A 13923-nucleotide genomic window follows, 5' to 3' on the forward strand; every position below is an offset into this window, starting at 1 on the left:
AGTAACAGAAGGCACGTACCTTCGTACTTCGTACCTTCGAAGGTCGGTACTTTCGTACGAAAGTACGAAAGTACTTTCGAAAGTACTTTCGTACTTTCGTACTTTCGTAGTATTTATTATTACCTTCGTACATAGGGCTATACTTTCGTACGAAGGTACTACTATTTCCATATGAAGGTACGAAGGTACACGTACAGTATCTATTTTCGTTCGTACGTACTTTCGTACGAAAATATTTTCGAAAGTACGAAAGTATTATTATCTATTTCGAAAGTACGAGAGTACGAAAGTACAACTACGTTATGAAGGTACGTACATACGTACGTGTACAGACAGGTACACGTACTGTACTACATCGCTCTTTAGGCCGCCTCTCCGAAGTTCGACGGGTATTTTTCACTTGATGGGTTGAATTATCCCACACCGATCATGGTCAATCTTTAATAAGCTCTTCACCGTAGATAGCAGGCATAAAATAAAATCTTAGGTGGTTCTCGCTTGTTAATAATAGGGGACCACTTCTTGAAGCATGACAAGTGTTCTGACGAGCGGTCGTCACCAACGATATTTTTCTCCAACTCGGTCGCCGCTCTTCGTGAAAACTTTGCGATCAGTGCCTAACAACAATCTATCATCACCGATTTTCACTGCCGCCGCATATTCCTGGCCAAAAAGTTCTTCTTCCGAGAAATTTGAGGAAGCGAGAAGTTTAGTGCAGGACAGGTTTTGTTATTTTGCCCCAAAGACTTTTTATGGGGAACTTTTAAGTAGAAGTGTATGGGGCAGTCAGCTTGCATCGCCTTCATCAAAGTTTAGCAGGCATTTTCAATCCGACATGTACGGGAAGTCTTGCTCAAAGTTTAGTTTCAGTGCTAGCAGGCATCCGATAGTCAGAGACTGCACACAAAGTTCGAAAAAAGAATTTGTGGAGAAGGTATCAATCGAGTTTGCAAACGAAAATGCAGCGGGTGTTCCAGGGACCGGTATGCTTATGCGTGTCCCGCGCGTATCTCCCTCCGATGATATTTTATGTTCAAGTCTGAAGCGTGCCGCTCGCGTGACCCCCACAAAGGGTCTGAAAGTTCCACTATTGAAGGAGCGCAATCGCAGCTCAAAGCAACTTGATGCTCTTACAACTCTTCTTTGCAAGCCCCTGAGTGACTACATAGCTGGTTTCCCGCGTTCAGAGCGGCTACATCCTTTCGAACGCGACTTGTTAGAGCTCACTTTTCAACATGGACAATACCAGTCAACCCTACGTCAGATAAACCTGCTGCGCAAGGGTTTACTTAGGATTGGCAAACAAGAGGCAGCCCGTGCAGCGAAAGCAGGCAGCCCCAAGGAAGCAATTGATATACGACTCACAGGGTTTTCAGAACTCCAACGTCACTTCAAGCGGGGAAGCCACGTCATAGATGAGCTCAACGAGATAGCAAAGATTATTCGCAGGTTACCGGTAGCTGAGCTCCAAACTCCTATGGTTGCACTGGTTGGTGCACCTAACGTAGGCAAAAGCAGTCTTGTAAGAGTCCTCTCGAGCGGCACACCAGAGGTCTCTAACTATCCGTTTACAACGCGTGGCATCAAGATGGGACATTTATTTATCGAGAACGACCGGGTCCTCGTCACGGATACACCGGGGCTCTTGTGGAGGCCGGTATGGACTCGCGAACACACAGAACACTTCAATACTCTTCACTTTAAAGTTCAAGCCGAAAATTTAAAATTTGAGATTTGAACCCTCTTTCTCGGAAGGAAATCGCAATAAGATTGAAAAGCTTACCATCGCCACCCTGGAGCACTTGCCTACGTGCATAATTTTTATCACAGATTTGAGTGGGCTATGTGGCACTTCAGTTGCTGACCAACTCTCTATCCGGGCAGAACTGTATGAGCGTTTCGGGCTACACCGCCCCTGGGTAGATGTTTTGTCAAAATCAACACTAGTTCCTGTACTAGGTGGACGCGTGTCCTCATACTCAGATTATTCATGGTCGGATAAAAATGACATTGAAGCGGTAAATACGTCATATTATTTGATTGGAGAGGGTGCATTGGTTGCTTCTGCAGAGGAAGGTTTTGGAGTCGAGGAGCTAAGACAACTGATTACAGACAGGCTTATTAGCAATCGGAAATCTCTCTAAAGTCTTCTTGAAAAATAATGACCGTCGCTCTCCCTGTTTTGATGATTTGAATGTTGAATGACTCGTAGCATTCCTACAACACTTGCTGCAAGCTATTTGCTCGCCATATTAAATGTTTTCACTGTACAAGTTTGAACACTTCAAAGTTGGCAACGTGCTCCTTTACTCTGTGGGCACTGCCATGCCAGAAGTGGCATCGTTCGGGGCAGTGGCAGAGTCAAACTGGTTATCTGCATCTTCCCTCTCTCGTAGAGAAGTCAATGCAGTAGGTGTATCTGCTAAAAGCAACCCTTCTAAAGCCAACGACTCGTCATCATCCATTTCAAGCTCAGAACTAGGGATCGCAGAACTAGGAATCCCACTTGACACCTTGACTGCGTCCAGATGGCCGTATTTCTTTGGTATGTCCTCGCTCGATCGCGTGGAATCGTTAGCTACAGGTTTAATGGTGTCTGCTTCTTTCTTACTGCGCCGCTCTAACTTACGCTTCGTTGCATGAAACCGATTCTTGATAGCATTTGGTGAGCGACCTGGCATCAATCGTGCTAATACAGCCCACTGATTACCAACATGCGCCTGTAGTTCAATGAGCCTCGTCTGTTCATCTCTAGACCATGGTTTTGTGGTCAATCCAGGCTGAAGATAATCCCTCCAACGTGCATACACCTGTTTCTGCGTCTTTGTTTTTAGTCGCGTTGCTATAAGCTTCCATTTACGTGGTCCGTGTTCTGTAACTAGGGTACGAACCAAATCATCTTCAGAAGGAAGCCAGCTGCGTGATCGTGACCTATTTGCTTCAAAAGCATAGCTGCCTTCAGCATGACTGCCTTCAGCGTTCATCATCTCAAAGTCACCAGAGAATGCTGTTGCTAGCTCAGTAGGCAACGGAACACCAAAGTTATTGGCTGCTTTTTCCATCGGAGGAGATATTGAAAGCAGCACTGGCACATTAACCTTTGGTTCTGCATCTCGAATTCCAGAGCGCACAGTATCCGTTCTTGTGATATTGACAGTATTTGCTTTTATACCATTTCCCTTAGACTCTGGTTCTGGTATTTCTATATCGGCAACAGCAACCATTTTCTGTACTTTTGAACCAGTTTCCTCAAGATGAAGCTGAGTTGCATAAATTTGCGCTGCTGCAGGTCCTGGACACTGCAGGTAGTCTGCGCTCTTCAAATCGGTACTCCGCTTTGAATGCTGCAGTATATCCAGGGTGGACGAGTCCGTGTTCAAGGAAGACAATATAACTGCAGTGCCCAGAGCACCTACTGTCTTGAGGTCTCCATGACGCAGTGAATTACTACAACCATGCGCAGCAAGGGGGATACCAGCTTCCACTGTTTTGGTTATTGTTCGTGGCAAAGTAAGTTTCCTGGAAGTAACTGAAGTGGCAGTAACAGAGGAGAGCATTGGCAACGAAAACTTCGACACGTCCGTTGAACCTTCTGCAGTACTGAGTTCTGACGGAAAGGGTATACCGCGAACGATGGAGAAAAGTTTGGAAAGTTCCCTGTGGTTGAAGTATCCAGTACTGTAGTTTCTGCTGCCATCTTCTTTGTCACAATCATGGTGTTCTTCTGTCGTCGTAACTGTACTTTTTGTGTCATTTATCAGACCGCGCCCGAACTCGTGTGAAATCGTAGTCGCGTCGCGCTTCACTTCCCGACAAGCGTGAGCCGGGCGAACGAACTTGGGAAGTACTGTTTTTTCAGCTTTGCCTGCACGAACCGTTTCTTGAAGTATAGAATCCATTACATAAGTAATACAGCCTGACCCCGCGTATATCTTAGCGATCCCATTCCTTGTTGAACTGGTGAAGAGGGCGTGACAACAGGACAGTTCTGGCGTCAGCCCATTCTCCCACTCTCAACAGTCTCGTACGGAGGTAGTGTCGTGTACTTGTACGTGTACAGCTGTACACCGCGTTGTACACGTACGGAAATGGATACAGTTACACGTGTACAGTAGTAGTACTTTCGTACCTTGGTACCTTCATAGGTAGTTGTTATCTACACTACATACGTGTACAGCTGTACGTGTACAGGTACGTGTACGTGTAGCACTCGTGTACAATAAGAAAAATGAGGGTAAAAAAAAGGTAAAAATTTTACCCTGATTTTACATTGACTTTACAGTACCATGGTAAAATTGACCCCGTTTTTACCCTGATTTTACCCAGATTTTACCCTATTATTTATGTGCTCGATCGCTCGATATATTAATAATAAATAATAAATAATAAATAATAAATATAAATAAAATAATAAATATAATTATTATTATTAAAATAATACGAAGGTAATAAATAAATACAGTACTTAGCTACTTACGTACGTACCTTCGAAGGTACGTACGTAGCTACATACGTACCTTCGTACTTTCGTACGTACGTAGCTACGTACGTTGTACTTTCGTACTTTCGTACGTACTTTCGTATGTAGTATGTACTCGTACTCGCTCGCTCGTTAAATCGTTCGCGCTCGTCGCTCGCGCGCTCGCTAGAGCCGTCCTTTGCTAGGGCACGGCAGTATTTCTATATGGTCGCTCTCTAATGGATAAAATATGACTTTTCGACGGATGCACTCGAGCGGTAGCACCAGCAGTGTTTCTTCCGGAGTTTTATGCACATGTTGTACACGTACTCCAGAACCCTTGAACCATTGCAGCTCACAAAAGCGAATGCGCTCGTTGCTAACGCGGTGATGCAGCAAGTAATAGTGCACGACGTCTCCATACTTATCTTCTGAAGGCGCGTCCGTTGTTCTGAAGCACACGTGATACGAGCATCTCGATTGATGACGCGAGTAGGCCTTTGATGTGAACTCTTTTCCCCCAAGGCTTGCACTTTTGAATCGTAGCAGTGTGAACTCATCTAAGCTGTGCTTGCTTGTCTTTGATACCAACGCGCGAAGGTGGCCCAACCTGAACTTGAAATCAAATTTAATCACTCGCTCCTCCCCTTTGTCCAGTAATCGTGTAACTGACGTGAAGTCGTCTCGCAATTGATGGTCACTGATAGTTCCAGGTTGTTGTGGCAACATCATCATGTCTCCAACATCGTTTTCAATGTTTTGCACAGCACATTCTAGCAGGTGCATGTTCCCCAAGAATGTTTCCGGCATTATGACCACTCGATCCTTCACGTGCTTCTTTTCGCGCTGCACTTCCCGCTCTACCCAGAATTCCATGCTGTCCTTTATCCATCCGGTGTATTCTTCTTGGTCATGCAGATGTTGAGCAAGTCTCAGATTCATAGTACAGAGTTGTACTGTTAACTTAGTCTCAACGATTTTCGCGTACTCTCGCACATGATCTCGCGCTTCCAGCCTTTTCTGATCGACTTCATCCTTAGATAAATTGTCGTATTCATCAAAAGAACATAAATAATGCCTCACGGCAGCGCGTAAGTGCAACCAGGCTTGATGTGAATCGGGGCAGTGTTCTTCCAGCAATGGATGTGAAATCTGGCAAAACGTTTCTGCCCAGTGTAGCCAATTCTCCATCACCCACGTCCCTTTCTTTTTCACGATATCGACGTAAGGTCTGCCCATGTCGTGTGGGAGCTGCAGACGCTTCCCTCGTTTAGTCAACTCATTGCGAGCGCGATTTGGCAGCACATTACGTGGGCATGCTCCCGTGTAATCCATTAGCACGTAATACCAGAAACCCTTTAACAAGCCATTAATAATAAGATGTGCAGCAGGAATCAAGAAACCATAGTGAGTGTCGAACGCCGGCAGCTTTGCGAGTAATGTTATACCGGGTCTCCCAGCTTTGTTCGGCTCAAGTTCTTTTCTCTCTACTCTTGTTGCAAGATCCATCGAAGTCTTGTGATTCAAAGCTAATCTTTTGTCCCATGCATCAAGCTTTTCACCTGGGAAAAACGTTTGCTCAACAGGTTTCGCATACCCCGTGAAATATGTGCCCGTGCCAGCATTTTCGAATGTACTGCCTTCAAATAAAGAACGGAAACCAGAGCGAGGCGACTTTACACCCATGAAGCGACCTAATACAGCTCTCGCGGGGCCGTCCGCGCTACAAGTAGCTAGGTACCATCGCGTTTTATACGTCTGTTGCAAATATGAATCGTTTAGCTCGAAACCATGCTCATAAAATTTATTACTTTCGTACTAAAGTACGAAAGTACAACGTTGTACTGTACTACGTACTTTCGTACTTGAAAGTACCTTCGAAGATAGTGTAACTAGCCCTAGTTGTACTGTACACGTACAACGTTGTACACGTGTATGTATCTATGTTTTGTACACATTTGTAGTCATTACTTAAAGTATTTAGTAGATATGCAGCATTACCCATAAACCACAATTATAACATAAATATCAAAGCAGTACAAATCCGAGATGCATGGTGACACCACAGTAATGATACTTCCTGGTTTTATATCACATGATGAGACGGTAACCACGCCACATGCGTGAAAGGTATCCACAACCTTGTTACTCGGAGGATGCCACAACCAACTCTGAGCGTAGCAACCAGAGCTCATAGCGCGGAATTGTAAACAAATTTTCGGTAGTTCAAATCAGAATCATAACTATATATGGCACAATTAATTCAAGGATTCTTGAATTAAGGTATTCCTGCCTATGATATTGGGTGGAAGAATGCGTACAATACAGTACATTACAAAATTTCCATGTACGTAGGAAAGGAAACAATCTATCCAGAGGTACCGAGGTAGGAGGTACTTTCGTACTTTCGTACTTTCGAAAGTACGAAAGTACTTTCGTACTTCTTACTTGAGTACGGAAGTACATGCGGAAGTACTTCCATACGGAAATACCTCCGACTTCGTCTACAACTCTACATGCATGAATCATCGCTCTCGGACAGAGATGCCTCGTCGGTCGAGCCGTTGGCGCCCTCGCGTGCGTGGACCGGGAACGGCACCGCGGACGCAGACGATCCCGTCACGATCGACATGTGAAGAGAGCGTCGTAGCATACGTGAATATGATCGATTACACCAACCTCATCATACAAAACTACGTGAAATACAATACGAAGGTACAGTACAATTCAGACAGAACCGCATGCGAAAGGGAAATTGCCGGATTCCCTTCGATTTCTCTTCGCGACTCGGTTGCTCGCATTCTCGACTATGAACATCATACCGCCGTTGGCATATGGATTCATGATTCGAGACATGTGAATCCTCGACGCATCCTTTCATTGGGGACGGGACGACAAGAATCTCCCCATCCCGTCGAGGCCCCTGTGGAGCTCCAGCAATTAAGATCAAGGTCGTGTGACCCGGTCTTGGGGGTTGGACATTTAGTTTTCAACTAGCAAAAGTCGCGCCTCCTTAAAAAGTCATGAGCGGCGACATTGCCCCAAGCGCAAAGATGATGTTGCCGTTGATCTGCTGGAAATATATATATTTTGTTTGAGGAAAACTATTAAATTCTAGTTATGGGTAAATCTAAATTTCGAGTAGTATGTCTAGCTAGTTGTCTACCTAGCTAGGGAAGGTACAGGTGCCACCACTACTGTTAGACTACACGTACAGTACGTGTACCTGTCGACTATCAGCTAGTAGGGCCAGTGTAGGGTCTACAGCTCTACACCAGGGGATAACTTACAAAAATTTCGACACTAAGTAAATACACGAATGCCGGAAAAAAAGGTAAATAAATAAATATTTCAAGGTACCGCAGTTTTAACTCACAATCGACGGTCTAATTTCGCTCGACCCGCAAAAGTCTTCGCCTTTCGAAAAACTAAGTAAACTTTTACTTACACGTACACGTGTACTCATTATTTATTTACTATTAAAAGATAACCCCTGCTCTACACTCTACAGCGCGCAGTCTACAGTCTACACGTACAGTACACCTACGTGTACGGGTAGGATGTGTAGTTGTGTACATTCGTACGAAAGTACTTTCGTACAAAGTAAAGTACTGTATCATACGAAAGTAGATTTGTACGAAAATAGAATACTTTCGAAAGTACAAGTTGTACTTTCGTACGAAAGTACACTCATGCCAGCGACCCAACCTGAGGTTGAAAGACTTTTGGCGACGCCGGACTCATGACACTCACAGAGGTATCTGTGTTTTGCTGTAAATACTCAATAATGTCCCAATATCTATCTGTTCCTGTCACGAGAACGAGAGCGAATCCTTGTGTCTCATAGTTATTTTTGATTTGATGCATAGAAATTTCATTTACAGTCAACCCGTTAACAATGTCGGTAATCTGATTGTAAATTTTACGTGTCATCATTTTTTCACTTGGCATTTCAATAAAAATAATAGAATGTTCGGACGCGGCTCAGGTCTCTCAATTCCTCGTTGTGGATCTCATCCTTCGTTTGCTCACGGGTAAATTTCCCCTCCCCAATGGTAGTAGAGGGTGGTTGAATCACATGTGTCTGGGGAGCGTCCGTTCGAACCACCGACATCTTTAGGATTTCTAGGTCGGGTTTCCGATCAATCTTTAGGATGGTACTGAGTGGTCCGTGGGTGTATACAAATACTGGGAGATATGCGAGTTGTTCCACCCCCTTGGCCATCTTGTGGGACCAAATCATACGAAAACCACTCCCCTTTGTCCCCCTCTGGACATTACCATAGACAGCTGCATCTATGATTTCATTCCAATCTAGGGAACCCTTAGCTATAGAGAGTGCGCAGAGTCCATTGTTCTTGCAGGGTAGACCCTTTTGGGTCAGGTGGGGGCAGCGAGTACCAGAGAGAAGAGCCTTCAACTTCTCGTTCTCGATGCGGATGTATTCGTTTTCAGCAATGATAGCAAGAAGTTCCATTTTTAATTATTTTTGTTTTTCATTACAATCACTTAGGTAAAAAAAAATCTAACTAAGTATTAATGGGGTTATAAATACGGTGCATTTGCGAACAATTGTTCACATACTGTACGTGTAGTGTACTGCACGTTTTAGTGTACACGTACAGTACGGGTAAGGGCATAAAAGATAACTAACAACTTACTCTCAACCGAATCAACAGATTCGGTCTCGGGTGCTGCTTCACTTCCACGCGATGCATACCGCACTGCTACACAAGCGTCTGGCACTGAGGTATCCGACATCTCCAACTTTTTGCTCCAGTGCGACACCAAGGTCGGCAATTCCCTGCGCCTTGCACGTGGGGAGCACACGCGCGGCAGCATCAAAAAGTGTTCCGACGAAAATTGGCGCCGAGAAGAACCTGTCAGGCAGCCGTAAGAGGCCGGCTTTATTCGCCGCCGTCGTCAACTCCGGCTTTGCCCCGACGTGCTCATTACAGCGAGTAGCGCGAGCTCCTAGAAAACGCATCGCAAAGCCGGAGATCCTCGCTCCCGCGGGAGATTGGCCACAGCTGCGTGCCGCTGTCAACGCCGGAGCGGATGCAGTGTACTTCGGCCTAAACGCCCTAAACGCACGAGCTCGAGCTCCTAACTTCGACGTAGCTGAACTACCAGCCGTAATGAACTTTCTGCACGAGCATGACACACGCGGCTTCGTAACCATGAACGTTCTTGTCTACGACGAGGAGCTTTCACAGGCGGAATCCATAATCCGTGCTGTAGCTGCTGCAAGTGTCGACGCTGTCATCGTGCAAGACATTGGTCTTGTCTCGCTGGTCCGGCGCGTCGCTCCTAACCTTTCGATCCATGGCTCCACGCAGATGAGCGTCACGTCCCCTGAAGGTGCCGAATTTGCTCGGGAGCTTGGGTGCAGTCGTGTTGTGGTTGGGAGGGAGCTCAGCACCAGAGACATATCAACTTTTTATGAAGCAACAGACGTGGAGATTGAGGTGTTTGTTCACGGCGCGTTATGCGTGTCTTACAGTGGACAATGTTTTAGCAGTGAGGCCTGGGGCGGCCGAAGTGCCAATAGAGGGCAATGCGCTCAGGCTTGCCGCTTGCCGTATGGCCTGGTTGTGAATGGGCACATCAAAGATATGGGAGATGTGAAGTACCTACTGTCGCCACAAGATTTGATGGCGGTTGAAATGGTCCCCGAGCTTATCAACGCAGGCGTGGCGTGTTTCAAAATCGAAGGGAGGCTTAAAGGTCCGGAATATGTTGCGCTGACAACATCTATGTACCGACGCGCAACAGATGAAGCCTGGGAGGCACGAGGTGGGGACAACAGGGATGGGCCTTGGCCACACAAGTCAAAGTGGGTATTATCAGACGCAGATCGAATTGATCTTGCACAGGTTTTTGCGCGGGGCCAAGACGCTGATCATGACGGCTTAACCCCTGGATTTTTGGAGGGGCCGATGCATCAGCGTCTCGTTCGCGGTCGCGCACCGAAGCACAGAGGGGTTCTGATTGGCAAAGTCATCGGTTGCAATACCCGCTGCGGCGTCAGAGTCACAGTCCGACTTCGAGGAAGTGCCGAGGTGAAGCGCGGAATCGGGGTAGTCTTTGATCGTGGAGCCCCAAACGAGCCCGAGGCCGGCGGATATGTATACGAAGTAATTGATCCATCTACAGGGCAATCTGTAGCCAGGACAGCGGCAGATGCTGTGTGCGAAGGAATTTATGAGCTGACCTTCTCGGATAATGTATCATCTTCGTGGGGAAAAGCTGCAGCGCGGGATAGGAACCCTGTGATGCCAGCACCAGGCGACTTGGTTTGGCGCAGCAGTGATCCAGAACTTGAGACTCGGCTACGAAAAATGGCCACAGAGAGTTTGCCTCAACAGAAGCGAGAGCCTGTGACAGTCCGGCTGTCAAGCGGTGGCGTGGGTTACCCTCTTAGCATCGCGATAATTGATGGCGAAGGCCGTGAAGGTGTCGCTTCCACGACCGCGCTGCTCCAGCCAGCAGATAATGCACCTTTGTCATTTGCATCAATTGCCAAAATGATAGGTCATTTAGGGGGGACTCCATTCGATGTCGGTCAACTTGATGTCAGTGGATTAACGGGCCTTGATGCGGGTGTATTCATGTCGGCCCGTGAGGTAAAAAGGGCACGGCGTGAGGCGGTTGAAGTGCTGCTCGTGCTGCGTCGTGCATCTTCTACTTCCCCAGCAATAGTTCTGTCAGACGATGCCGCGCTGACAACTATGTTGGAAGAAGTGACGTGGTGGGGCGATGCCATCAGTAAAGTTGAGGCAGCGCCAGAAAACTGGGCCACACATGAGCTGGCTTGTAATCAGACAAACGGGCCTTTCCTGAGCCTACTATGTCGGACAAAAGAACAAGCAGTTTCGGCTTTAAATGTGCCATGGCTCAAAGAGATCGTCCTGGACTTCCTCGAGGTGCACGGCTTGCAAGACATGGTACGTTCGGTGCAGGCGAGCGGCCGCACCGCCGTCGTAGCCACGCCGCGGGTGCTCAAGCCAAACGAGGAGAAGTTGTGGCAATTTTACATCAAAATCAAACCAGATGCACTCTTGGTCCGATCGTCAGGATTGATGCGAACGTTGACGCATTTGAGAGGTTTGGAAAGCGGAGCTCTTAAAATTCCTCCTCTTCGTGGTGATTTTTCTTTAAATGCCGCCAATGCTCTTGGTGCATCCACTTTACTCCGCAGGGGTATGCTTCAAAGGTTGACTCCTACACATGATCTCAACGCGAAACAACTAGTGGCGTTGTCTAACGCTCTTGGACCTGCGGGCGCGTCAAAGCTAGAAGTCGTTATTCACCAGCACCTCCCCATTTTTCACACCGAACACTGCGTCTTTTGCCGGTTTCTATCTACGGGCAACAGCTACAAAGACTGTGGGCACCCATGCGAGACGAATGTCGTGCACCTCAGAGATGGCGAAGGCGCGGATCACCTTGTTCTGGCAGATATGGGCTGTCGCAACACTGTGTTCAATGCGAGCGTGCAAAGCGGTGCTGAGTTTGCGGTCGCCTTTTTGAGAGCCGGAGTGCGTCACTTCCGCGTAGAGCTAGTGGACGAGCCTTCCGACGTGGTCGTGGACATTCTTGAAGCATATCGCAGAGTCTTACTCGGGGAAAGAAAAGGTACTGATGTGGTTGAGTGGGTTGGTATGCTGCCGGACGCCAACGGGAATAGTCATGGTTCAGGACGAGGATCACTTGAGATAAAAAAAGAAATTGACCGGAACACGATGAAACAGACGGCGACAGCGGCGCGCGATGTGCAAGCAAGCAGGACTTGAAGCGGTCTGATAGTAATAAGAAATGTCTAGCAGACTGGAGCGAAGCTCCTGTCTATAGACACCAGCTGTACGAACGTACTGCTATCAATATTGTGCGAGAATCGATTGACCTCAACATTTTTCTTCGTCAGCAGTGTGATTCTAGCTCGACATCAGCCTCTTTCTTATTAAAATTTTACGCTGTGCTCGTTGAATTGGTTTCGAAAGAGCCGGGCAAGTGAAATAGGTGGCCTTAGAATACCTTTAGTTGCACATGCGAGTAAACGAACTCGTCACTTTTACTTCTTTTTGATGGCATATTCGAAGGAAATGATTTTCATCTAAATTGTTCTTGCTTGCCCGTGAGGTGAAGCTGTTCGCCCAAGACACTCACCTCGTGTCTGCTATTTTTATTCTATCTCTGAACTCAAGCCCGAAAAGTGAGCACGTATACATCATCGCGTTGCCGTGGGAAAACAATGGGCTCGCGTGCTGAAATTGAGGGACAACCCTGAACCTCGCAGCGTGTCTACGAGCACTTTTAGCTTGCCGTGAAAACGTTTTCCTTCTGGCTTCGGAAAGTAGACAGCGTTTACATTCACGGCGTTGGACCTCTCCGCGATAACTTTCCCAATAACCGAGGCGGCAGTCTTGTCCGCGGTATGCTTCAGCGTGACCTTCAGCGCCTTTTCGACTGTGCTCGCCGTTGCCACGATCTACGTGGGGGGAAATATAAAAGGTCAGGGTTGTCCGAGCGACGCACGTATCGGAGCCCTTCTGCGGGTGAGACGAATGCAACTCACATGATTGTCCGTCCGACGCAGCACTTGAGCATACACGAAACTGTTGCTGAAAACAATTTTCAGGTGGTGAAGTCTTTCGCCGACCGCTAGAGACTTGGTGGTCATCCTCGTCGTGTCACCCTCAACGTTGCTGCACAAGCAGTGTAGGGCTACACGTACAGGGTACATGTATCGGTTTTTCACCCGGATAGCTAGCTATCGTCAATCTTGAGTATCATACTTTGTACAGTACGAAAGTACAACTAAGTAGGGCTAGAACTAACTTTATCAGTAGCCCTACAACGTACTGTACACGTACAACTAGGGCTACACGTATTACTTTTGGAACGGGAAATTAAAATTTATCGGAGCATGACCATATTTTTAATAGTACGTGTACAACGTACACGACTACACGTACTGTACGTGTACAGCTGTACACGTACGTGTACGTGTAGCACTCGTGTAGCCCTACCAGTCGTGTACCATGTACAGTATGTGAGCATATTCATATGAGGCTGTACCAAGATATTAGATACGAAAGTACCTTCGTAGCACTCATGAAGCCATAGCAGTGCCATAGCCCTACTGTACACGTACAGGTACAGCATTTAAATTAATATCGAGTTATGGGACTTTTTATCACGCCACTTTACTCTAGCTAGGGATATATTTATCAGAGTACAATAATAGTGTAAGCGTACGTGTACAGCTGTACACGTGTAGCCCTACGTGTACAGCTGTACGAACTACGAAGGTACTTTCGAAAGTATTCTATTTTCGAAAGTACTTTCGTACGAAAGTACTTTCGAAGGTACAGTGCACGACTGCACGTACATGTAGGAAGTACACGTGTACGGAAGTACGACGTACGAAAGTACCTTCGTACCTTAGTTCGGTACAGTAG

General features: G+C 46.8%; 6 protein-coding genes across 6 annotated transcripts; 2 read left to right on the top strand and 4 right to left on the bottom strand.

Annotated features, from left to right (window-relative positions):
• The first annotated feature begins 404 nt into the window (after positions 1 to 404).
• MICPUCDRAFT_55784 (uncharacterized protein) lies at positions 405 to 2850 on the top strand. The gene is made up of 2 exons (XM_003056152.1): positions 405 to 1657; positions 1770 to 2850. The coding sequence occupies exons 1-2, from the start codon at positions 530 to 532 to the stop codon at positions 2142 to 2144; spliced, it is 1503 nt and encodes a 500-aa protein (XP_003056198.1). The 5' UTR covers positions 405 to 529; the 3' UTR covers positions 2145 to 2850.
• On the bottom strand, positions 1739 to 3995 carry MICPUCDRAFT_55785 (uncharacterized protein). The gene has a single exon (XM_003056555.1). The coding sequence runs from the start codon at positions 3897 to 3899 to the stop codon at positions 2307 to 2309; it is 1593 nt and encodes a 530-aa protein (XP_003056601.1). The 5' UTR covers positions 3900 to 3995; the 3' UTR covers positions 1739 to 2306.
• A 417-nt stretch (positions 3996 to 4412) lies between these two features.
• MICPUCDRAFT_65156 (uncharacterized protein) lies at positions 4413 to 6200 on the bottom strand. Its single transcript, XM_003056556.1, has one exon. The coding sequence runs from the start codon at positions 6143 to 6145 to the stop codon at positions 4646 to 4648; it is 1500 nt and encodes a 499-aa protein (XP_003056602.1). The 5' UTR covers positions 6146 to 6200; the 3' UTR covers positions 4413 to 4645.
• A 2211-nt stretch (positions 6201 to 8411) lies between these two features.
• Positions 8412 to 8936, bottom strand: MICPUCDRAFT_55787 (uncharacterized protein; the record flags this gene model as incomplete). Its single annotated transcript, XM_003056557.1, has 1 exon — positions 8412 to 8936. One exon carries the CDS (start codon positions 8934 to 8936, stop codon positions 8412 to 8414), a length of 525 nt encoding a protein of 174 aa, XP_003056603.1.
• Positions 8937 to 9171: 235 nt separating this feature from the next.
• Positions 9172 to 12255, top strand: PEPU32 (peptidase family U32; the record flags this gene model as incomplete). Its single annotated transcript, XM_003056153.1, has 1 exon — positions 9172 to 12255. One exon carries the CDS (start codon positions 9172 to 9174, stop codon positions 12253 to 12255), a length of 3084 nt encoding a protein of 1027 aa, XP_003056199.1.
• Positions 12256 to 12528: 273 nt separating this feature from the next.
• RPL18 (ribosomal protein L18) lies at positions 12529 to 13142 on the bottom strand (the record flags this gene model as incomplete). The annotated part of the gene is made up of 2 exons (XM_003056558.1): positions 12529 to 12950; positions 13038 to 13142. The coding sequence occupies 2 exons, from the start codon at positions 13140 to 13142 to the stop codon at positions 12690 to 12692; spliced, it is 366 nt and encodes a 121-aa protein (XP_003056604.1). The 3' UTR covers positions 12529 to 12689.
• Between the last annotated feature and the right edge of the window lie 781 nt (positions 13143 to 13923).

This window comes from Micromonas pusilla (genome assembly GCF_000151265.4).
Source record: "Micromonas pusilla CCMP1545 genomic scaffold MICPUCscaffold_2, whole genome shotgun sequence".
NCBI classification, from domain to species: Eukaryota; Viridiplantae; Chlorophyta; class Mamiellophyceae; order Mamiellales; family Mamiellaceae; genus Micromonas; species Micromonas pusilla.

What these genes read in the sequence shown, in the direction of transcription:
- MICPUCDRAFT_55784 (XM_003056152.1), top strand. Translation starts at nt 530, where the DNA reads ATGACAAGTGTTCTGACGAGCGGTCGTCACCAACGATATTTTTCTCCA. An exon ending in CGGGGCTCTTGTGGAGGCCG is followed by an intron (nt 1,658 to 1,769) that starts GTATGGACTCGC and finishes AATCGCAATAAG; the next exon opens with ATTGAAAAGCTTACCATCGC.
- MICPUCDRAFT_55785 (XM_003056555.1), bottom strand. Translation starts at nt 3,899, where the DNA reads ATGGATTCTATACTTCAAGAAACGGTTCGTGCAGGCAAAGCTGAAAAA.
- MICPUCDRAFT_65156 (XM_003056556.1), bottom strand. Translation starts at nt 6,145, where the DNA reads ATGGGTGTAAAGTCGCCTCGCTCTGGTTTCCGTTCTTTATTTGAAGGC.